Source organism: Pteropus medius, unplaced genomic scaffold (genome assembly GCF_902729225.1).
Source record: "Pteropus medius unplaced genomic scaffold, Ma_sr-lr_union100, whole genome shotgun sequence".
NCBI classification, from domain to species: Eukaryota; Metazoa; Chordata; class Mammalia; order Chiroptera; family Pteropodidae; genus Pteropus; species Pteropus medius.
The window spans coordinates 15,346,714-15,371,355 of record NW_024350319.1 but is presented as its reverse complement, the minus strand read 5'-3'; the positions used below and the strand labels follow the sequence as shown (position 1 = coordinate 15,371,355).

The 24,642-nt window shown below is 33.7% G+C and overlaps 1 protein-coding gene across 4 annotated transcripts in view; it reads left to right on the top strand.

The window, feature by feature from the left end:
* The window catches only part of TTLL7 (tubulin tyrosine ligase like 7), a 119,102-nt gene that overhangs the window by 42,538 nt on the left and 51,922 nt on the right, over window positions 1-24,642 (top strand). For 3 of the 4 annotated variants that reach the window (XM_039838685.1, XM_039838684.1, XM_039838683.1), the window contains exons 6-10: window positions 591-749; window positions 4,889-5,105; window positions 9,693-9,857; window positions 14,682-14,840; window positions 19,671-19,765. In XM_039838685.1, the coding sequence (XP_039694619.1) occupies window positions 591-749; window positions 4,889-5,105; window positions 9,693-9,857; window positions 14,682-14,840; window positions 19,671-19,765 (795 nt within the window). The remainder of the gene's footprint in view (window positions 1-590; window positions 750-4,888; window positions 5,106-9,692; window positions 9,858-14,681; window positions 14,841-19,670; window positions 19,766-24,642) is intronic. The other variant, XM_039838686.1, reaches the window with a different exon arrangement.

Sequence of the window (24,642 nt, the reverse complement as noted above, 5' to 3'; positions counted from 1 at the left end):
ACATAGTTCATATAAACAAAACCTCTACTGACTCAAAGCTTCACATAGTTTTCTCAGATAAACTCCTAAAAACACTGGCATAAAAGGTGATCAAAAACTCTTCCCTATGGATGACCCAGAGATCTCAAATTCATCTTTAAAGAAATTATATGAATGATACCTGGCTATGAACCATTTCCTGCTGCTCACCTGCATCCCTGAGTAGAGTTAATGACTGCACATGTTATCTCACACTGTATGCCTTTATTGCACCTATTAATTCCTTAGGGAAGAGACCATAGTAATCTTAATATCCTCAGTACCTAGCACATGATATATAGTCAAATGAGTGGTTGCTCTACTAATATGTAAATTAGTATATAGAACAGATAATTGTGTCTATTTTTTCACCGATGTATTTCCAGTGTCTAGAATAGTACCTAGCATACAGTAGATGTTTAATAGATGTTTCCTGAATGAATCAATGAATGACTCAATTCATGAAGAAACAGAGGGATTTAAATCTTTGTAGTAAATGTCAGTAGCACAGAGAACGAAAATTTAGAAAAATTTGAATAGAAATTACTTTTCTTATTATCTCTGATTTACAGAATGATCAAGTCTAGGCCTCTGGATTATACCTTTGTTCCTCGAACATGGATCTTCCCTGCTGAATATACGCAATTCCAGAACTATATGAAAGAACTAAAGAAAAAAAGAAAGCAGAAAACTTTTATAGTAAAACCAGCTAATGGTGCAATGGGTCATGGGTATGTATTTTTCACCTGGAATATATTAAAAAATTTGAGCTAGTGGATAATAAATGTGAGCATTCATTTATGTTTGAGTATCACTATGAAAAAATAATAAAATAGGTTTTTAATTATTGCTTTTTTGGAACTAAATATTTAATGCATCCTTTTACTCGGTCTCACAGGTTTTAATTAATTTGATTTAAAAAGCAAATCAACAGGTTGTAAGACTTTAATAGGAGACAACGAAATAGAGAAAAAGGATGTTTTCTAATTTTTAAACAAATGTGCATTTATAATAATTATAGAGTTAAGATTGGAGAATGAAATTCATTCGATGCAGTAGAGCTAAACTGACTTGGAGAAAGAGACGTAAAAGAAATTCTCTTTACATAGCTAGAAATCTTAAAGCAAACTATATATCTTCTTTGCTTTCCAAGTAAGTTTTTTTCTTTATGTACCCATGGATTGAAAATGAGTAGGACACATTAAGCTAAAATACCAAGAACTAGGCATGCTATCTAGAATAAAATATATAACTTATGTTCCGTTTCCTTTTGCTTTCTTATGTTAGTTTTCTGCAATATACATTTTCAAAGAAAATGTGGCTGAGGCTGCTTTTAATAAAAAAATATGTCATTTAAATCTTTTGTTTTAAATAGTGTGGGGAAAAAGAGATATTTGGAAATGTAGCTGCCAGGTAAATTATTGTTCAACAGATTTCTCTTTGATTTAATCATAATTTAATAACTTAATCGGACATTTTTAACTATGGTTTAGTAATTTCAAAAATAAACTTTTATTAGTGGGAATTTTATATTGTTTAATGTAAAGTTGATTTTCTGTATGTTAGTATAGAAGAAAAATTGGGGAGGATAATTGAAGTTCACATTTTCCTCAATTTTAATATGAACAAATATTAAAATTTGTATTTATAACTACATTTAATGTTAAAACATAACTATTAATCTAATTTGACAACAGTATAAAAAATAGCTGAAAAATCATACTGTGCCAGAGTTTATCTCATGTAATGTGGTGGTACATAGGTAAAGGACACCTTTCATCTGTGGAATATATCTGTTTGTTTGCTGTCTTCTGTTTGGTTGTTCTATCCATTAGCGAAAGTGGGGTATTGAAGATTCCAACTGTTACTATTGAACTATCTATTTTCCCTTTCAATTCTATCAGTTTTTGATTCATACATTTTGGAGCTCTGTTATGTGTGTACATTTTTATAATTATTATATCTTCGTGATGCATTGACTTTTTAAAATCATGTACTCTTCTTCTTTGTCTGTAATAATTTTTATATTAAGGTCTATTTTGTCTGATACTGATATAGTCATTCCAGTTCTTTTTGGCTACTATTTTCATGAAATATCTTTCCATTCATTCACTTTCAACCTATTTGAGTCTTTGAATCTAAAGTGAATCTCTTGTAGTAGAACCATTTTTTTAGTGTGTTCTGCCAAATCTCGTCTTTTAATAGGAGAGTTAATCCATTTGTCCTTAATGTCATCATTGATAACGAAAATTGTCTTCTGCCATTGTGCTATTTGTTTTCTATGTCTTATAGTTTTTATTTCTTAATCCCTCCATTTCTGCCCTCTTATATATTAAGTAATTTTTTAGTTTACCAATTTAATATTCTTGTCATTTTTTTACTATATATTTTTGAGTTACCTTTTTAATGGTTGCCCTCAATTTATACTAATCTTGTTTAGATTGAAATCAATTTAGTTTCAGTAGTAAAAAAAACAAACAAAAGCAAAAAACTTTGCCCTTATATAGCTCTGCCTCCCTTTATTGTCCCATATTACATCTGTATACATTTGTGTGCCCAATAACATAGGTTTATAATTATTATTTTATGCAGTTGTATTTTAAATAATATGGAAAGAATGAGGAGTTACTAACCTAAACTACACAATAGTGACTTTCATATTTACCCATATAGTCACCTTTAAAAGTGTTTTTTATTTCTTTGTGTGCATTTTAGTTATTGTTTAGTGTCCTTTGAACGATTCTCTTTAGCATTTCTTGTAGGCCAGGTAAACTAACAACAAATGCTCTCAGTTTTTGTTTATCTGGGAATGTCTTAATTTCTCTTTTAATTTTGAATAGTTTTGCTAGATATAGAATTCTTGGTTAACAGCTTTTTTTTTTTCTTTTTCTGTCATCTCTTTGAATATGTCATTTCACTGTCTTCCAATTTCCATCGTTTCTGATGCAAAATCAGCTATTTATCTTATTGAGGATCCCTTGGTATGATGAGTTGCTTCAATCATGCTACCTTCAAGATTCTCTCTTTGTCTTGGATTTTGAGAGTTTTATTATGTTTCTTAGTTTGGATCTCTTTGATTTATCCTCCTTGGAATTCATTGAGCTTTTTGGTATGTAGGTTAATATTTTTCATCAAATTGAGAAGTTTTCATCCATGAATTTTTCAAATATTCTTTCTGCTCTTTTCTTCCTCACCTCTCTTTTTGGGGCTCCCATTATGTGTATGTTAGTATTCTTCTTGATGTCCCATGGGATTCTTAGCTCTGATTATTTTTCTTCATTATCTATTCCTCAGACTAGTTAATCTTAACTGACCTATCTTCAAGTTTTCGTATTATTTTCTGCCTCTCTAAATCTTCTGTTTAGTTCCTCTAATGATTTTTTTTGTTTCAGTTATTCTTTCAACTTCTGGATTTCTGTTTGAATTCTCCCCTGCCCAATTTAAAAAAATAATTTCTATCTCTGTTGATATTCTCTGTGTGGTGAGATAGCATTCTCATGGTTTCTTTCAGTTCTTTGTACATGATTTCCTTGCGCTCTTTGAACAGATTTAAAATAGTTGATTACATAATTGATTTCCTGGTAAGCCCCACGTCTGGGTTTCCTCAGAGACAGCTTCTATTAATTGATGATTTTCCTATATATGGGACATACATTCTCATCCTCCTCCTTTTCTTCCACCTCTTCCTCTTCCCTCTTTCCCTCCCCCTCCTCTTTCTCCTTCTCCTTTCTCTCCATTCTTCCTTTTGTCTTTTTTTTTTTGCATAACTCATGAATTTTTGTTGAAAAACTGGAAATTTTGAATATTATAATGTAGCAACTTTGGAAATCAGCTTCTTCCCCCTCTACAGGTTTTTTGGGTTGCTGTTGTTGCTTGTGGTAGTTGTTATTGATTTGTTTAGTGGCTTTTCCGAAATAATTTTGTAAAATCTGTATTCCTTATTGTGTGTGGCCACTGAAGTTCCTGTTCTCTTAGGTCAGTGGTCAGATAGTAATTTGCCTTAAACACTTGGAACAAAAAAAATTCCTAATCCTTGCAGATGGGCTATGCGCGCGTGTGTGTGTGTGTGTGTTTGAGCATGCCTTCAGCACTCAGCTAGGTAGTTTACAACTCTGCCTTAGCCTTTACTTCTTACTTGTGTCAGAGGAAGAGCTTAGGGCCTTCTTAGGTCTTTCCTTAGCATGTACCTAACTCTGGGCATGTACATGGCCCTCTAGATCCTAAAAATATGTCAGCGATTTTCAAAACCCTTTTACCGAAACATTCTCATTCCTGTCTTTCTTCCCAATTTTTTAGTTAGTCTGTTGTATTCCCCTAACTCTTATTTGTTGCATTAGGCAGCAAGGACTAATACATGTGTCTTTAAATGTTTTCTGCAATTGCCTCCCCAAGTAGCTGCCTCAGCACCTGGAGATTTCCCAGTTATGCAAGGTAAAGCAAGTCCTTTGAGGTCCTCCGGTGAGCCACTGGCAGGTTAAAAACAACAGCAACCATCCACCACAAGAATAAGGTCTCTGCTGTTCCTTCTAGAACCAGAACCTGTACTGGGAATAAGGGCACTTCTGAACTGGGATTTGTGGGGTGGGACCAGAACAAGGTAAAATACCATAGAGCACTTTTATACAAATTCAACTTTTATTTATTTATTTTTTATTACATGTTCCTTGGTTGTTACTAGCTTTTGGTTAATTTCCAGGATTTCAAAATAGTTGATTCTGACATTTTATTTTTTTTTCATTTATTGCTTTTGTGGAGAGACAGCCTTTGGAATTACTTCCTCTGCCATTTTCCTCTTGAGTATTATGTATAATCTTGTAAACATCTTGACTCCAAATCAAAGTATTCTTTTAATTCTTTTCTTTAAACCTAGGATTTCTTTGATAAGAAATGGGGACAAACTTCCATCTCAGGATCATTTGATTGTTCAAGAATACATTGAAAAGCCTTTCCTAATGGAAGGTTACAAATTTGATTTACGAGTTTATATTCTAGTAACATCGTGTGACCCACTAAAGATATTTCTCTACCATGATGGACTTGTGCGAATGGGAACAGAGAAGTACATTCCTCCTAACGAGTCCAATTTGGTAAGTGATACCAGACAGAATCTATGATTTTATTCATTTGTTAATCATGTACTTTTTAAAGCATTCATTGTTTATAAAGGCATATGAATGAGAGCCCCTCCACTCAGGTTTTTATAATCTAGAAGAATTGTATACACAAAGAAGACTACTTCTAATTTGTAGACACCTTTGCGAAAATTAGGACTAAATGGTTTCTGCTCCAGGAAGGCTAGTTAGGAAAGACCACCCTCTTTGGGTGCTGTGAGTACAAGGGTGGATTTCAAAGCACAGTGGCCCCATATAGAAATGTGTTTTAGAGCACACTTGTGTGTGTGGTAGCCTTGTATAGAAAAAAAACACATATACATACATATGCAGCAGCCCTGTATTGAAATGGATTTCAAAAGACATATGTGTATTCAGTGGCCCTGGATAGAAATGATTTATATAGAAATATAAATAAAATAATATGCCATTGGGAAGTACAGATAAAATGTTACGGAGTTGAGTATAGGGATAGTTTGTGTTCAGCTTCTCACAGAGAAGTGGTATTTGAATAGGTTTTGTATAAAAGGTACGATTTAAACATGTAAAATGTGAGAGAAAGTATATGAAACAGAAAGGAAAAGTTATCAGAAAAGAGAGTTTTTATTTCTGTCTCTAAAACCAAGAGAAGATTGTAAATTTACATTGACCATATTCGAAGCAGAGACAAATTGTTTCAGTGTGATTTTTAAGTCTATTAAATGGAGCTTTTTGTAGATATTTTTCTATTAAGATTTCCTTTGTGCAGCCATAATATATTGATGATAGTCATAACTGTAATTTACAGTTGATGAAAGTCAAACTGTAATTTATTTTCATAATTTATCATGAAAATTAGAAACTGTATAGTTTATTAAAGACAAACTGTAATTTATTATCTGTATTTATTAATTTATCATTAAATAAATTTAAAAGTTTAGTTAACTTCTAGCCTTGTTTTTGGATTTACTAATCGTGGTAAAAATTACAATTAATTAAGTATTTTTTCTCATTTTGTCAAAGGCCTGGTTATTGTTCTCCAATATTATGCACTTAATTAACTCCATTAAGAGTGGTCACATTTTCAAATGAAAAGTGACTTACCATAAATTAACTGAAAATCATTGTAAACCTGGCAAAAGAAGAATAAGGAACTGGCAAAGTTTTTGCAGGAAAGGAAGATAAAAGAAAGAATCATCTCTTTAAAGATCATAAAGTATGAATATATCCAATCACCAAGTAATGTTTGAACTCTAGTGCATTCTTGGCATTGTGCTGGTTTTGGAAAAACAGTGACCAAGACAGATATAGTATTTGACCTGACAAAAGTAGCAGTCTGGTAGGAAGGCAGAAAATAAAATAATTGATCATAATACCTGTTGGTAAGTGTAATGGCCTAAGAAACTGAGAAACTATGTAATGCTGTGCAGTACATAGCAGGGGCATCTAACCCAGTTGGAGATGAAGGTTAGAGAGGGAGTTTGTAAAATTAAATCTGAGTAATAAGGAGTTAGCCAGGTTGGGGGTGGGGTGGGGTGCAACTCCAGGGAGAAGAATGGCCCAGAGGTAAAAAGGAGCATGGTATGTCTGGAGAAAGCAGACTCATTCAATATGGCTAAAGTACAGACTAAGAAGTGGTGGATATTCAGATATAAGGATGGAGATTCCTAGAGGCCAGATCTTTCAGAGCTTGTAGGCTACGTCTAGGATTTTGGAATTTAACCTAAGAAGAGGTGAAGCATTGAAAGATTGTAAAGATAGACATACAGAATGAGATTTATATCTTAAAAATATCACCTGGTCTACAGTGTGGGGAATGTGAGATGGGGCTATAGATACATGGGAGAGACTAGAGTATTCTAGCCTAACCAGATGTGAGAGGAAAGATGACTTAATTTGAAGTAATAGTAGTAGGGCTGGACTAGGAATAAAAACATAGGTTTAAGATATATTTATGATAACATGGATAACATTGATATAATATACAAACAGGTTGGTTTTGTAGAATGAAGGAAAGGGAGAAAGGAATTAAGGGTAGACCTCAAGATTATTGGCTTACGCAGTTGTGTGGATGGCGTACTTTCAATATGATAAGGAATATAGGAGCTGTTAAAAGTTTTGCAGAAATCTGGTATTTTTTGTTTGATATGCCTGTGTGACCTCCAAATGGGTCTATACTATAAGCATTTGGATCTGTAGTATAGGTCTAAGGTTCAGACGAGAGAGCTGACTTGTCAACTCATAGATTATAATTAAATAATTGGAATGGGTAAGAATGGATTATATACAGGTGAGCAGGTAATCATGGTTTGAGAAGAAAGGGCAAGACAAGAGATAGGAAAGATTAAGACTTGTAAACTCATTTAGGTGATAAAGTGATTTATTCTAATACCTTGAATTATACTTATGTGATTTACTTAAGTACAGTGTGTTAGGAAATCATAATGAAAGATTGGGAGTCAGGAAATGTGGCTTATAGGTTTCATTTTGCCAAGTGCTCTTGAATCGTGTAATATCCTGGCTTTGGTTTTTACATGTGTAAAAAACAATGTTCTTAAACATAAATATCAGTGTTCCTCATATAGCTCTAAAATTCCATAATCACATTCCTAGATTAAGATATGAAAAAATACAGAAATGAAATACAAAATTTTATCTCTAAAGTAAGAGCATTTACCTTATGTAAAAGGTAAGTTTAAGAAAAAAGTCTGAAAAAAATAAACAAAATGCTCTCATTGGTCCTTTTTGGATGGAAGACTGCTGCATATTTTTTTCTTCTATTTCCAATTTTTCAAATAGTGAGCATGCATTTCGTAATGAGCTGTGTATTTTGTAACAATTAAATATTGATTAAATATAAGATCATAAGAGAGAATTTCAGGCATTGAAATATAATAAACATTTATGTCTTGCTATCAGTGTTGTCATCAGCCAGTCCTCGAAAAGGTTAGTGTATCCCAATTCATTATTTTTAGCCTATATACTTAAAAATAGGGTGGAGAATAGTTTATCCTTTTCATCCCTTGCAAATTGCTGTTTGGTTCATAGCTGCCATCACTTCTGCTTAAGGCAGTCGTCCAGCTGGCAATGAACTGTTTAGAAGGGGATTTCTGTCAAGGTAGATGTGAAACTGGAAATTCCAATCCTACTTACAAAGATAATGTTTTAAGAAAAATGCAAAGTAGTATTTCTTATTCACTAGGATAGCTAGTTTTTATTAGTTATTATTATTTATTTTAAGAAATTCTTGCCAAATGAAGAGATCCTCAAAAAGTTTCTTTTCAATGAACTTTAAACTTAAAAAAAAGATTTATATTTTGGAAACAAGGAAATGTTATATTTTGATTAATTTTCTTTTTTTAAAGATCAAATATTTAAAATTAGACAAGTATAAAGTTTATGCTCTTTCTTTTAAATATCATTTAATTTAAAGTTTTTTCCAAGTTTCATGAAGGTATGAGACTGTGTCTATCTTGTTCATCTTTGTATCCACAGTGCCCAGCACAAATTTCTGCCTATAGTAGGGGTTCCTTAAATATTGTTTAATGAATGAAAAAATAAATTCTTAATTAGTGGTGGGCACATGGGTCGATAAACAACATGTAACTCAAATGAGGAGTTCTGCATATTTGCTTCAAAGATTTTAAGACTGTAGACCTAAGTAACTGTAGTGAAAATAAAATAAGATATGAATATACTTGGTTATTAGCAAATCAAAATATTAATCATGTGCATGAAGTATATATTCATTGTGATGCAACATTTCTATCTAAAATAATGTCTAGAAGTGGGATCATGAGGATAGGATGTATAGACTTGATGAATGTTTGTGCTAGATTGATAAGGGGCCATTAGATGTGTACTAATTGACAATTGTGGGAAGTTTAAAATTTTTTTTTCAAGTTTGAGGATAACAATATCAACAAACATAGAATGTAAAGAGACTGAGACATAAAAGCCCCAATGTGAAGCACTGTAAATGTACTCTTAATCATTTAGACTGTACAGTATTGTGTGCTGCTTCTGTCTGCTGACTGAGTGCACTCTGTCTTGTTAATGAGTTAAAGTGGCCTCCTAGTCAATATGGGAGGACAGAGGCAGTGTTTGGTAGTCCCTGCCTCTTGATTTACGCTACTTACTTCAGCTTTCATTTTTTCGGGTTTTCTTTGAAAATACATAGAATGTTCCCTCAGAAAATTCCTTTTCCAAAATAAATTTGGGTGAAAACTGTGACTAAAAACATTAAAAACAAACAAATGAACAAAAACAAGTGAGCATTTTTCTTGCTTAGCAATATATAGTTTCACATTTTCATTAATTATATATTATTTTTATTTTAATACTTTTATAGTAGATATTTTGAAAGATATATAAAGTAACTCTTTAGATGACTACATTCACAATCTTTTTAAGGGAAATGTGCATTCCATTTAATCTGAATAGTGTCTAAGTAATCATGAAATTGTCAGTCTGTACATTTTAAACTTTAAAATTGTCTTTCCTCTTTGGATGCTTTCTTTTCTGTGAAACTCATGATTCTAGAGGCTCACAGGTGACAACAACTTTGGTTCTTACTTGTTACAGACCCAGTTATACATGCATCTGACAAACTACTCTGTGAACAAACACAATGAGCGTTTTGAAAGGGATGAAACTGAGAACAAAGGCAGCAAACGTTCCATCAAATGGTTTACAGAATTCCTACAAGCAAATCAGCATGATGTTACTAAGTTTTGGAGTGATATTTCAGTAAGATTCTACTATTCCACAATTATAACTTCTTTCTTCAGATTAATTCAAAGGATCATCAAGCATTTTAAATAAAGAGCAGATTACATTAGATTGGGCAGATAACGAGTGTTTTCTTGAAGGAAGTGGAATTTGTGATGGATCTTCATAGATAAGTAATATTTTCACTGCTAGCGATGGGGGAGAGGGAATCCTAGGTGGAGACAAAAGCATAAGTAAGTAAAGGCATGGAGGTATGAGAGTAGTGGTCCAGGTTGGCACATACAGTATTTGTGGGAAATTCATGGGGACATATGGCTGAAAAGATATGTGCCAAAATTTCAGGTCTGAAAATAAAGGCTTAATTTGGTAGGCAGTAAGGATTCATTCTTTCCAGTTGTTAAGGTAGGAGAGTTAATGAGGCCAAAGACTATATCAATTTAAAAGATAAATCTGAAAACAGGTATAAGGTGGGTTAGATTGAAGCCCAAAAGTAGGTGAGGGAGGGCACTTGAGAATAATTTAAGTGAAAAAAAGAAGGCCTGAATTGAACCACAATTAAACAGATAACAATGAGGTAAACATTGGGATTAACCGAATGTCCAGAATGGGGGGAGAACTATTCACAGATTCCTCTACAGTTTTAAGGAGGAATTATAGGAAGAATAGCTGTAATATTCTCTGAAATAGAGTAGAAAGGAATTTATTTTGAGAAGATGTAGAGCTTAGTTTTGCAGATGAAGGAAGAGTTCTTTTCATTTATTTGTTTGTTCATTCATTCAGTTCACACTTATTGAACCCATAATATAAGCCTATCTCTTGCTTATAATTTGAAGATTTATAAGATACAGCTCCGGTCCTCAAAAAACTTAGAGTTTGGTAGGACCCCCCCCCACCACACACACTTGTTATAATGTGCAACGTAGGAAGTACAGCAGCAGAGGCATTGAAGTCTGAGGATGTCAGGGAGCCCCACAAACAGTGGCTTTGGGTGGGTGGGAATAGGAGGAGAACTTCCTGGAGGCACTGACACCTGAACACGTAAAAGTCCATGAGGCTATGGTGATGAGTTCTACTTTAGATATGTTGAACCTGAAATGCTGTCTCAGGTAGAAAGATTGAGCAGGCAGTTAAAAGCGTATGTTTGGTGTGCAGTTGATATTTAATGCCATGGCAGTGGATGAAATTCCAAATGATAAAAGTAAAGAGAATAAATAAAGGAAACAGATATGAGAAGATAACCTTGGTGAAATAGACCCTTTATTAATCTTAGCAGGAGTATTAAAATGGTATTCAAAATTAGAAGAGTGTGTCTATTAAAAGTACTTAATATATTTAGAGCTATATAATTTAGTATGGCATTCCTTTGTGGACAAATTATATATAATTTAATATATCTATCATGGAAAACAGATACAAAAGTTCATAGTTGAACTTGCTTCTCATGAGAAAATCAGAGAGAAAAACTAGCATCATTATATTATCCTTTTATTGATTGTTTTATTGGTTGATTTTTTTTTTTTTTTACATCTTTATTTTTATATCCCAGAATGTAAACCCAAGGGTTCTTGGGTATCAGACAAGTAAAGAGTGAAGGAGAGAAGCAAATAGGGTATGCTGGGAACTGTGGTAATTTGAAGAGCATACGAGATCTGAAGGGCATGGACACTACTCGGCACTAGCTTGTTGGTACCACATGGTATTTTGGGCCCAGTGTGATTCATTCTTCTAATATGTTAGTAGAAGCCATTACTTCTTGATTTATAAATATTGTCAACATATTCAAAATTTTTAAAAATGTATGGGCTCATGAAAAATGTTTGCCATCTGAATTTGGTTAAATGCCCACTAACTTGTTAACTTTCTATTATATCTTCCTGAGAGACTAAAATATATCCAAACAAGAATTTAATTACAATAATGCTGTGTTTATTTATTTATCTCAGCAAGGTCAATTTTGTGGAAATTTCAAAAAATGTTCTAATAATGATAAATTTACAATCATAGTGGATCAGAAGTATCAGAGTAGAGAAATTTGTTATTTTTGGACAGTTGCTTATTGATAGAGGATCATACATGATACTACCTGGATGTTTTAACAAATGGGTCATTCGATGAATGGCTCAGTGAGCCCCATGAAGTTTTATGTACCCTCTGATATTCTTTTTTCTCTACCAAAATTTTCATTTCCAAATGGGTTTGGTTCTTTGGGGAAGTCTTTGTGAAAAGGTAGAATGTTGAGCTGCCTTGGTGAAGAGTATATAGAGAGAATTAATTAATCAGAAAAATGAGCATTGTTATCTTTACATGCATTGGTTTTAAGTGGCACTTTCCCCACATAATTGAGTTAGGAGAAGGTATAGAAGTAAGACTAAAGCTATTAAGTGGATATGGAAATTACCTTTTCTGTTAGAGCCTAAAGTATAATTTTCAGATATGAACTAAACATGGCTAATGTGAGCCTGTTAAACTCTGACAAATTTATTATTTCTGCTATAAGTGACTAAATTTTGCATAACTTTGTCTACATTAGTTAGAATGTATATTAATAATCTATAAATAAGCAATTATTTAACACTTAATAAATTATTAACTTTTCAAAGTACATTTCTCACATTTATCTTGTCAGGCTATCTACATTTTTATAGTTAAACATTTGTTTTTCTTCAGACTTACTTATACTTTATAAAGTTATCTGTTTCAGGTGAATCAATAGAATAATATAAAAAAAGAATGACAGAAGGAGGTGGAGAAGGCAATCTGCAGTAAATTTTTATCTTAATGTCATAGTTTACAAATTTCATGAATTTATTTTAGGACTTTTTTCAATGACCTCTTTTTTGGGGATAATTTTTCTCTAAAAAGTAGCTTTCTAGATCTGAAAACTAACATTTAATACCTTCAATGAAACAGATATGTGTGCTTTTGTGCTAGTCAAGAACGAATAAAAAATCAATAGAAAATCAGACCATGAAGATTAACATGATTATAATCATTCATAAAAACATCCTACTGAATGCTTTATATATACTTTGGTACTGAATGCTTTATATATACTTTGGTACAAATCTTCAAATCATATTTCAAAGCAATGTCACTGTGTTGGAAATTCTCAGAACGTTAGTGGAATTTGATTTATGTTTGGTTATATCACTCCTGATTTTTACATACACCAGCAATCTTGCCTTTCCTTTTCTAAAACCACGTTGTTGTTGTTGTTGTTGCTATTGTTGTTGTTTTTACGTAGGAAAAACATAGATTGGTAATCAGGGTCTATTAATTAACATTCACTATTTTCCCCCTGGCTGTCTTGTTTCACACAGACACTTATTAGCCAAGGTTTTAACTTTTTTTTTCTTCATGCCCTCAGTGGTTTTAGTAATATCTCCAAAGATTTTCATGAAGTGGCTTTTTGTCTTTCATCTTAATATATTTTGTGCTACCATTAATTTGTTATTTCAAATACAATTTTCCAAGAACAGAAAATTGTATCCTATGGCATCTCTGACACATCTCCAAATGTCATCTGCTTTGGGATTCTGGATAACAGAGAGGTTAATATCTGTCTTGCGTTTTTTCTCCTATATAATAAGTTATTGCTCCCACCAGTTAATGAAATGTTTGTATCTGACCTATGAGATGAACTTCTTCTGGAGGAATGATTGCAAAACTATAACAATAGTAGTAGTTAAGTTACTAACCCTCATTGAAGGTTTCCTCTGTTCTAGGCACTGCACTAAGAGTTTTACACAGTCTCATTTTGTCCTTACATCAGTCTTTTGCAGCAAATATTACCATTGCCAGTTTACATTTGGGAAAAATGAGACAAAGTTTAAGCAACATGACTGAGGTTGCACATCTAGTTAGCAGCAAAGCCAGGAATAAACCCAGAAAGTCTGATTTTAGCCATATTCTTAACTGCTGTGCTATGTTGCCTATACCTCTAGAGTGAGACAGTTAAAAAGACAATACATTCTAAGCAAAAACAAGTGAGACAGCTTTTCAACAATCCATAGCTTGTTCTCAAACTTCAGTAAACAACTTTTTGTGTTATTAGCATTAGTAATTTACCCTAGTAGTATTATGTGTCCTCACAGAAAATGATAATTGGTTCTTTAGTTGGCAGTACTTTCATCTCAGACATACCTTATGAACTACAAAATCATCACTGCACCAAGAAAGCCAACTCTCCTAGCTTTTTTAGCCTTTAAGTGGAAGTTCTTGCAATGTTATTTGTGAAATTCTCCTTAGAATTTTTCTTCCCTGCCACTCCTAAATCCTTCTGTATGGTTTCTAAGAAGTCTAACATATGATCCTAACCTTACTTATTTAATAAATAGAAGCCACATTTATCAATTTTGATTTTACTTATTTGTTCACCTATGTTTTTGAGCATCTACTAAATGCCAGGCACAATTGTAGGCACTCCGAATGTGATTGTAAATAAGACAGAGAGGGCAGGGCGCCTGCTCTAACAAAAAAAAAAAAAAAAAAAGGAAAAGATCAGCTGATTCTCTGCTGTACAGTGATGAAGTAAGGAGTGATGGGTGGGTGGCTCTGGAGTCAGGGAAGGCCTCTCTGGATATCAGGGAGCCAGACATGGTGATATCGGGAAAAGTGTTCAGGGAAGAGGGGCCCTGAGAAGGTGAGCATGGCTGGAGCACAGTGGGCAGGGGAGAGTTGGAAGAAATAAAGTCAGAGCAGTGGCAGGGGCTCGATGCCATAGAGCTTTGTGAACTTGGCCAGGATCTGCCTTGTGAGTCCAGGCCTTATTTCCACATATGTAAATGAGATACAAGGAAATAAGGCATTTTCACCATTTTTTTTTAATCACTATACTTGTAGGAATTGGTTGTTAAGACCCTGATTGTAGCAGAACCTCATGTCCTGCATGCATATCGAATGTGCAGACCTGGTCAACCTCCAGGAAGTGAAAGTGTCTGCTTCGAAGTCCTGGGATTTGATATTTTGTTGGACAGAAAACTAAAGCCATGGCTTCTGGAGGTAAGACATTTATTTAAGAGGAAAGAGAAATGATCAATGTTCTTCTGTATTAAAACAAACGCTTTTAAAATGTGCCCTTGTCGTAATTGTCTCATTAACCGAACAGAAAGAAGCCTGAATGGAGTATGTGGGAGGAAGAGAATGTAAATACAGGGAGTAGAATAGTTCAAAGAATGGATCAATATGTGTTTGATATTACTTTTCTCAAATTAGTACTAAATTTCTAGGTCAGGAATTTTGGATACATGTGTGGATCTGCTTTTACTGATTTGCGATCTACAGTCTCCAGTATTTTCTGAGCCTCGTGGCTTCTACCACTTTCTGACTTCTAGGTGTTGCCTTTTCTCTCTCTCTGTGGGTGCCTGGGCTTCAGGACCACAGCCTCCCTGTCTTCATCATGTCTCCCCTTCATACTCTCCAGGAGAGAGAGGATCTAAAGGTTTATCAATCAGTATTCAATACCTAACACCCCAGGATGTATGAATTCTCCTTTATGGCCACGCTGTGCACCAGGGGCTTCCCTCATGTCCAGCCTGTCAACTGTGTGCCTTTGAGTTTGCCCCAGTCCCTAATATAGGCAGAATTGTCATCATTTTTCTTGTAATTATAAAAAGTCACTTAATATTGGGAAAATATAGAATAATATAAAGGAGAAATAAAAATGATTTCTGTTTAAGATTTTTATAACTTTATTTCTAGTCGTATTTATATTTAAGTCCAGAAGAACCTTAGAAGTCATGTGGTCCAGTGGTACCCTGTTTATCAGTTCTCTCTCAGCTCCTGGATCTGGGGTTGTAGAGTACATAGACATGAAATACGGTGCTTAGGAAACTATCAGGAGAATAGCACATATCTCAACACCTAGTGTTTACTAGATTAGTTACATTTTAAGGAACATGTTGCTATACAAGATATAACAGGAACTGCCTTTCATTTTAAGTTGATTATCTCTTTTTTGTTAATAATATAGAAGTTGACAGTCATACCTGTAATATCAGGGCTTGCAAAAGCAAGTTGAACGAGTGACAGGTAACATCAAAACATTGAAAATATATATTTTAGGAAAGAACACTTTACCAGTTTGAATGGTTTTGTGTGTTTTAATCTACTATGAGCAATTAATGTGTATTATATTTCCAATCAAATGCAGTTCTGTCAGTTCAAATTTTGCTCCTGTATGGGTCCTAGAAGTAAGATAAATGTTAGGAATTTTGCTTATCCTTTTGCTTCCTCCATTGATTAGATATGAAAGCACTTGACATGGGCCCTCACCTAAGGCCTGCCATTTTCTTCTTTAGGTTCACTATTTTGTCTGCAGTCATCCTTTCCTGTTCTTAGCTGTATTTTCTTTTCTACCCCTGCTACATGTTTTTTATCCTTGATGGGGAGAGGAAGAAGTGAGGGCACATGCATGAGGTGAAGCTGAAAGGATTGCAGGGAATAATAACTTTCTAGATATTTATTTACTTGTTTTTAAAAGCATTTGCCTAACTGGAGCTTTGCATTAGCTTGGTAAATTAGAAATGACTGAATGGCTGAATTCTGAAATTTCTTTACAGGCTCAAAATACCATTGTTTGCATTAATGCTTCTTCACACTTTATTCTCTCTTTCATTATTTCCAGATCAATCAGAAACATTAAAATAAAACTCCGCAATAACCAACAGCTATGGATAATGTACACTTACTAGATTTAAACGGTTAAGAGAATCTTATTTAGGTCTTGCTTCTTTGTAATTTTTTCCAGCTGCATTGTTGTGGTTCTAATATGTTGTTAAAAACCTTTTGGCGCCATCAAGTGGAATAAAGTAGAAGGTGCTTCTGAGAATGTGATAACTCTCAGTTCACTGGAATAATTGCCAGTAATAATTTGTAGCAGCAAATTGCAGAAATTATCAAGCATAGAAAATAATTTTTAGGGAAAAATGTGGAAATTGGCTGGAGTATGAATATATTGATAATACTTTAAGTATCTTTGAATTAATTTTAATAAGTCATTTTGCCAGGTGATGGAGATACAAGAATAAGGCAGAGTACTTGTCTTGGTCTTGTAGGGACTTGGATATGTGTTTTACGATAATAATTTTAAGTATATATAGGGAACAGGGAACCAGCACAAACAATAGAGTGATTAATCTGTGTACATGTGTGTATTTGAGAGTTAATAAAGAAGCAGGAATACCTGAACAGAGTATTTAAGACTATAGAAGGTGGGGTAAGAGCTGAGGGCTTGGAGAGATGGGGATGGGTCGGGGGAAATTACTGGGCAGAGGGAATGGCACTAATTTAGAATCTATTGTGAATACTTTGATACATGTTTGAAATGATGGTGTTTGCTTTGGCAATACAACTATGATTTGGATGGTCAATAAGTAGTATTAATTTAATTTGCTTTCTAATAATTTTCATTTTTGCATGTATTTATAAGCTGCTGAGCTATAAGATGCTAACATCTTCTGGGGTTTGTCTATTTTAGACTGGGGCTAAGAAATAAGAATTAAAGAAGCCATCGACATTACAGAGTAGATTTTTGTAGATTTTGGATGGAGCCCTAATTTTCAGAGTTTCTCCTGTCAGACGTTTATGGTTCTTCTGTTATTTTTTTTTTCTTTACCTTTCTCATAAAACTTAAAAAAAATCCAAAATGTTAACTGAAAAAGTTTTTCTACATTTTCACATATTAGTTCAATATGGGTGTATTTCTTCATATACCAATTTATTTTCTATGATAGTAGGGGGAAGAATCTGACAGGTAAAAGAGAGGAGTAAGATTATGAAGAATCTAACATAGGTGAGAGAAAGGGGTGAGATTGTGAAGAATCTGACATAGGTAAGAGAGAGAGATGAGATTGTGAAGAATCTGACATAAGAGAGAAGGGTGAGATTGTGAAGAATCTGACATAGGTAAGAGAGAGGGGTCAGATTGTGTTGTAACAGACTTTACTGCCATCCCGGGGGAGAGTTCTGCCTGTAGGAATTCCAGACTGCACTTTTGGAATGGACACCTAGGGAATTTTATACAGATAGATAACATTTTGGTGAACCACTTAATCATCAGTTCCTAAATGTCTGGTTTATTTTTTAATCCTGTTACATGTAGTAGCAGAACTATCATTAATTGTATTACAAATTCCAGAGATTTGAGTCATTATGGAATGGTCGAAACTTCTTTTATAGAAAATATATTCCTTTATCCTTTCTCTGTACTCGTAAGAGGAAATTCATAGAGCTTTGAAGTAGCAGATTAATGAACTCCTTTTCTCAAATTTACCTGGAAGAACTGGATGTTCTTACAATAACCCTTCCCTTGAGACCACATCACTCAGACAGGAAAATGTTCGTCACTTTCTAAATTAGAAATCAAAGAATAATACAGCATGGCATGTCTCTATCAAAATACAGCTCTATAAAAAGATCATCATGCATCCATCAAAATGATGGCTTGAAAGATTTTTATGATACATTGTTAAGAGAAAAACTTGGATTCCAAAATAGTATCGTTAATATAGACATGTATCTGGAAGGTAAAATGAATATTATAAATATGTATGCATAGCAAATATCTGGAAGACCAGTTATCAAGTGGTTAACAATACATTAGGCAGTCAGATTACAGGTGATGTTTATGTGGTTTGTTTAGCTTCTATTCCCTAATTTTTCTACAGTGATCCTGTGCCACATTTCTATTTAGAGGCATTTGTATTTCTGGATGATTTCCTAAGTATAATGTGGTATACTTTCTTCAGCTGCCAGTTGTAAAATGCATGCCATCACTTATCTCTTGTGGCGATGAATTTGTATAAGGCAACCTTCTTCTATGACTAATAGTATACATGTGTTTTCAGATCCTGTGGGTTTAGTTGCTGGTCATGAAACTAAGCTGCAGTTTTGAACTCAGCAGTGTTCTAACCAACTGACTTACTGGAGTACTTAATTAAACACCTGCTATTCCTGTTACATTTTCATAATAACAAAGCTGAACAACAACAAAGACAGAAATAAAACTCTAGTTCTTGAAGTGGTAGTGTACTGTCTAATGGATTTCAGGGTACATATAGTTACTTCTTATTTTTCATCTTAATGAAATCCTGGCAATGGTGTCTGAAAGTATGACCACCACAAATGGCTCATTTATTCCCATGAGTCGTTATACAGTTAGAAAAGCTCGTAGAAGTTATTCTGCAGCTATCCTTAATGATATCTTCTCAGTAATATAGTCAATGCCTTTGGAAATGGAAACTGATGAATTCTTATTTGATTCAGATAGAAAAAAGCAAATTTATTTTTTAGGTAGCAGTAGACCAGTTTATCCAGAAGAACTGAAGCAGGTGAAAAGAGGGCACTGATAGTTCCTGCATTCTAAACACATACATGCCTATAATTATTACCATATTGGTAACATGCATTACTTTTTGTGTATTATTTTTGTTGTTGTTATTATTATTATTATTATTATTATTATTATTATTATTATTTATTATTCAGGACAATAATAATACTTCTCTAAACTTAAAACTTAGAGTTGATAGGGTAATGGGTTGGGGACAGTGGAGAGGATGAAGTGGGCAGGTATACTGACCGAGGATCAGAGCCAAGGCAGCAGGGGGAAGGGAGCTGTGATAATAACCAGTTCCTTGCAACAGCCTGACTTAGGGTAATGGGGAAGAGAGCCATGGCAGTAGTAACTGGGCTATCTACCATATGGAGCTTAGAGATTTATCATAGAGTCTTACTATTGGTTAGGGATCCCATATTAGATTAAGAAATATGTATTGGATGTTTACTGGCCTACCAACATTTGGCAACTTTTGTTTTCTTTGTAAATTTTAGATCAATCGAGCTCCAAGCTTTGGAACTGATCAGAAGATTGACTATGATGTAAAAAGGGGAGTGCTGTTAAATGCACTGAAGCTGCTAAACATCAGGTAAAGTGTTTCCTACGTCTTTTGAAATTTTTTCACTACATTTGATATAGAGCAATCATTTATACATGGGATTGACTTGTAATTTTTTTGTATTTTATAGTCTGAATTTCTTGATTCCATTCTTCAAACCCACTTAGTTTTTTCTTTTTAAATATCTTTTCTCCTCCTCTAGCACGCTGTTTTTCTATCTTCTTATTTATTGCTCTGAACCTACAGTAAATATGTTTAAATTACAATGTCGATATAATTATTTAATATCAAGTATGAAGTTGAATTGGTGGATACTTTAGGAAGCCCTCTAGATTACCTTTCTCACCTTACAAGAAGAAACTAAAGCAGAGAAGTCATTCAGGAAGTAAAAAAAACCCTCAAACATGGATATCCTACCTTTCTGTCCAGTGGTTTTGCCACTAGATCATGCTACCTGGGTAAACAGAAAAGAGAGAGAGTGTAGTGAGAGGTTACCTTCCCATGGAAAAGCATAGGCAGGATTTCCTTCTTTTTTAAGGCTTAATATTCTATCGTAGGTATGTACTACATTGCCTATATCCATTAATTCACTGATGAACATGCAGCTTGCTTTCATGTCTTGGCTGTTGTGAATGAACATGGAAGTGCAGATGTCTCTTTGAATCCTAATTTCGACTCCTTTGGATATATACCCAGAAGTGGGATTGTAGGTTCCAGTGTTCATGATCATGAGTGGCAGACATTCAGAATGCTGTTTCATGGGAAAGCTTTTAGCTCATTGTGAAAAAAAATTGTTAGAGTTTAACTGAACTGGTCAATGAAGTAGTGAGTTGTCTGCCATAATAAGTGTTCAGAAGCATTTAGAGTGTTAGATTAAAGGACCTCTGAGGTCATTTAAGATCAGTGATTTTATTATTTCAGTGGATTCTAATTGTTATTTCAAGAACTCTAGAAAAGTTGTGAGATGTTTTCAAGCAATTTATTTATTTTAAATGTTTCCAAGCATTTAGCAGATGCCTGATTGAGGAGTAGCTTTATATGGAAAGCACCATTAAAAAAGAGATCAACATATAAATTTGTTCAGAAATTTTCATAATGGCTCCTTCTTTTGCCCGATCAAAGAATGATATTTCAATTATGATATTTCAACTACTGATATTTCAATTATGTTAAAAGAAATGAATAGAAAGGAAAGAGATGTAGAATGGGAATTTTTTGTTTATTTAGCTTAAACAAGTACATCAAGTATTTTGTGTTATTCAAGCAATATGCCTATACAATCTTTTTAAATTTACTATTAAAAAATAGTAAATTAAATGCTCAAAGTGAACTCAGAGAACAGAATGTCAAAGAAGGCAGTAAGGATAAATTTTCAAGGGCAGGGTAGCATTAAATGCTGCAAACACCATACACCTGCAGTTCTAAATAAGGGCCAGATTATCTAATCAAATCTAATCTAATCTAACCTAATTAACAAACAGAATATTTCACACCCATAGGACTCATGGGACTATGACTATCTTTTCTAGACTCTATTTTAATGATTCTATACAGCACTTATGGAGGAACAAAGATTCTTCTTATCAACCCATGAATACACCCACTAAACAGGATTGGATTTCCTTTTTATTATTAAAAAACCCCACTTTTTTACACATATTTTACTATTTATAATTATCTTGACTCATTATTCTTTTAATTGTTCTGCATATAGCCCCATTTATGTTCTCTTGTCTCTTGTATAAGTAGGCCTTGCTTTTTTTTTTTTCCGCATGTCTTTTGACTTGGCCAATGATGGTACCAGTTCAGAACATTATCTATGAATGTTTTGGTCTTCTTAAAAGTGAGATATACATTTAAACAGTGAGGAATTTCTGTACTTAAAAAGAGTCAGAATTCATCTTTCTTATTTTTCTTAGCATTGTTCTACTAAAAGAATTTAACACAATTTTGGACATTTTGAGTATATGCTAATAAAGCTTATGTTGTAGATGTGCTTTTTCTCTCCAACCACATGGAGAGCTCCACAGGCATATATGTGATAGATTTGTATTTCACTGTGGCTAGGTATGGGATGGGGTACATCAAGGGAACATAAGCAGAACCAAGAACACTAGGAAAATTTTTGCCTCTTTATTACATATTATTGGGTTAATTTTCATATGTACAGTTTTAATTTTGGATAAATTGTACTGTGATTCCAGAAATTCCCTATTTATACTCATTTTAATCAGACTCTTGCAACTTTTTTTTTTCATGGCTTATCATTTTGTTTACTCTCTTATGTTCTGTGCTGTTTTACTTGGACATGGCTGATTTTTCTTTTCAATTTGATTTAAGCTCCCTGGAGTCAAGTAGTACATGCTTTGGTATTCTACACAATTCTTAATACAATACTTTACTTGTAGTATGGCTCCATATATAGCTCAAAGTTTGTTTTGTAAACATATACTTTTAGTCTCAAGAAAATCCAGAAGAGTGTAGATTGCTCAGGGTATTCCATCACAACACATGGGAATACCCAACCTCATAATAAGAGGTCAGAATTGATCCCCTGTATACTTGGATGACACAATATAATTTGAGTTCAAATTAAAATAATTTTCTGAAACATTAGGCTTAGGGTCTTCAGAGATAAGAGAATGCAAATAGGGCTATATGCAGAACAATTAAAAGAATAATGAGTCAAGATAATAATAAATAGTAAAATATGTGTAAAAAAGTGGGTTTTTTTAATAATAAAAAGGAAATCCAATCCTGTTTAGTGGGTGTATTCATGGGTTGATAAGAAGAATCTTTGTTCCTCCATAAGTGCTGTATAGAATCATTAAAATAGAGTCTAGAAAAGATAGTCATAGTCCCATGAGTCCTATGGGTGTGAAATACTCTGTTTGTTAATTAGGTTAGATTAAATTAGATTTGATTAGATAATCTGGCCCTTATTTAGAGCTGGTTCACCAGCTGCAGGTGTACGGTGTTTGCAGCATTTAATGCTACCCTGCCCTTGAAAATTTATCCTTACTGGCCTTCTTTGACATTCTGTTCTCTGAGTTCACTTAACTTTGAGCATTCCTCTTTGTCCTATGATTTTACTTACTTTCTTCCCCTTACTTGTCATTTTTTCACTGTATTCTTGCCTCAGCCCTCTTTTCTTCTATGTTAATCTCATTTACTTTTGAGGTATCCTTTATGAGTCAGACATTAGAGTCTCAAATCTATACCTGTATATAGTAAGGTATAGATTGGGGTTCCTCTCCATAGCACTGTCCCACTCTGGAGCCCTAGTCTTGCTGGCAGCTCTCTGCTGACCATGTACACTGGGTGCTTCTGGTCTTATAGGGGCTCAATAAATATGTAGTGAGTGATGAGCTGGCTGGTGAATGATTGGATGAATGTCTTGATGGCACTTTAAATTCAATATGACTAAAGTTAATTTATCTTCTCCTTTAATCATGTTTCTCTTGCTGGTTTTTTTTCCTTTCTTCTGCTAAGGATATCAATTACCGCCAACCCACAAAGACTAAATCTAATCATACATTCTGGCCTATATTGTGTTAGAAACTAGAGATACAAAAATGAGTAAAATTTTCTCTTTAAGTAGCTTCATTTTTAAAAGGGAAGCTATATGCTCATAGAAAAGTACATACAATTATAATCACTTGAACCTAGTTTTCTGTCTCTTTGCTTTGCTAGTTAATGGCAAAACCATCCACATTAATGTCCAGGCTAGAAGCTAGGAGTTATTTTTAACTCCTTCCTTTATTATGAATCAACTGAGTCCTGTCAAATATATGACTGACTCCACTTACTTTCTTAGTCTCAGTTTAAGAACTTCTCATTTCTTTCCTGGATTATTTTACTGGTTTCCTTCCTTCTTCTAACACTAACCTCCACTTCATTTTCCAGCTTCCATTCTGTTGCTCTCAAAGTCATTCAACAAGTGTTTATTGAGTGTCCACTACCATTGAAGTAGGTACTAGGAATTCAATGTCTCCCATGATTCCTAGGTTTCTGGCATGGATGACTTGTTTGACAATATGTCATTTATTTATATAAAAATCTTAGATGAGAAACATGTTTAGAGGAGTGATAAAGGATGGTAGAAAGGGAAACAATTCAATTTTAAACATGTTAATTTTGAGGAGCGTTGAGACTCCAGGCAGAAATGTTATATGAGAAATTTGATATACAGGACCCCAGGAGATGGAGATATCTATTTGGCTGACATCTATGTACAGATTGCCCTTGAATCTAATGGACGAGAGTACACAGTTGGAGCATATATATTGAGAAGTAAAGAGGGGCATGGGCAGAGCCCTGGGGGATGCCAGCATCTGAAGAGATATTTATAAACTTTGAGATACTCATTACATTGTTTCCACAGTATCAGACGAAGTTTAGACATTGCATCAAGGCATTTTTTGATCTTTAAATTGTATACAAGACAGTGTTTGATCAAGTTCTTACATCTCTTGCCAATCTGATCAGTGCTTGTTCTTTTCCCTGCCATGAATTAATTTTTCTAAGAGTCCTTGTGTGGTACTATTTCACATGTTCATGGTTTTGCATGTCTTCTCGTTTGTTTGTTTGTTTATTTATTCTTTCTTTTTTTAATTAAGCTCATTGGGGTAACATTGGTTAATACAATTCTATAATTTTCAAGTGTACATTATAATTTGACATTTATATATTCTCTTATGTGTTCACCACCCAAAATCCAGTTTCCTTCATATTCTCATTTAAATGCACGTTTAGCTTTGTCCCTTCAGTGAATGTTAGCTCATTTAAAAAATTTTAGTGAAATAAACAACATAAAATTTACTATCTTAACTATTTTTAAGGGTACAATTCTATGGCGTTAAGTATATGCACATTGTTGTGCAACCATTACCACCATCTTTCTCCAG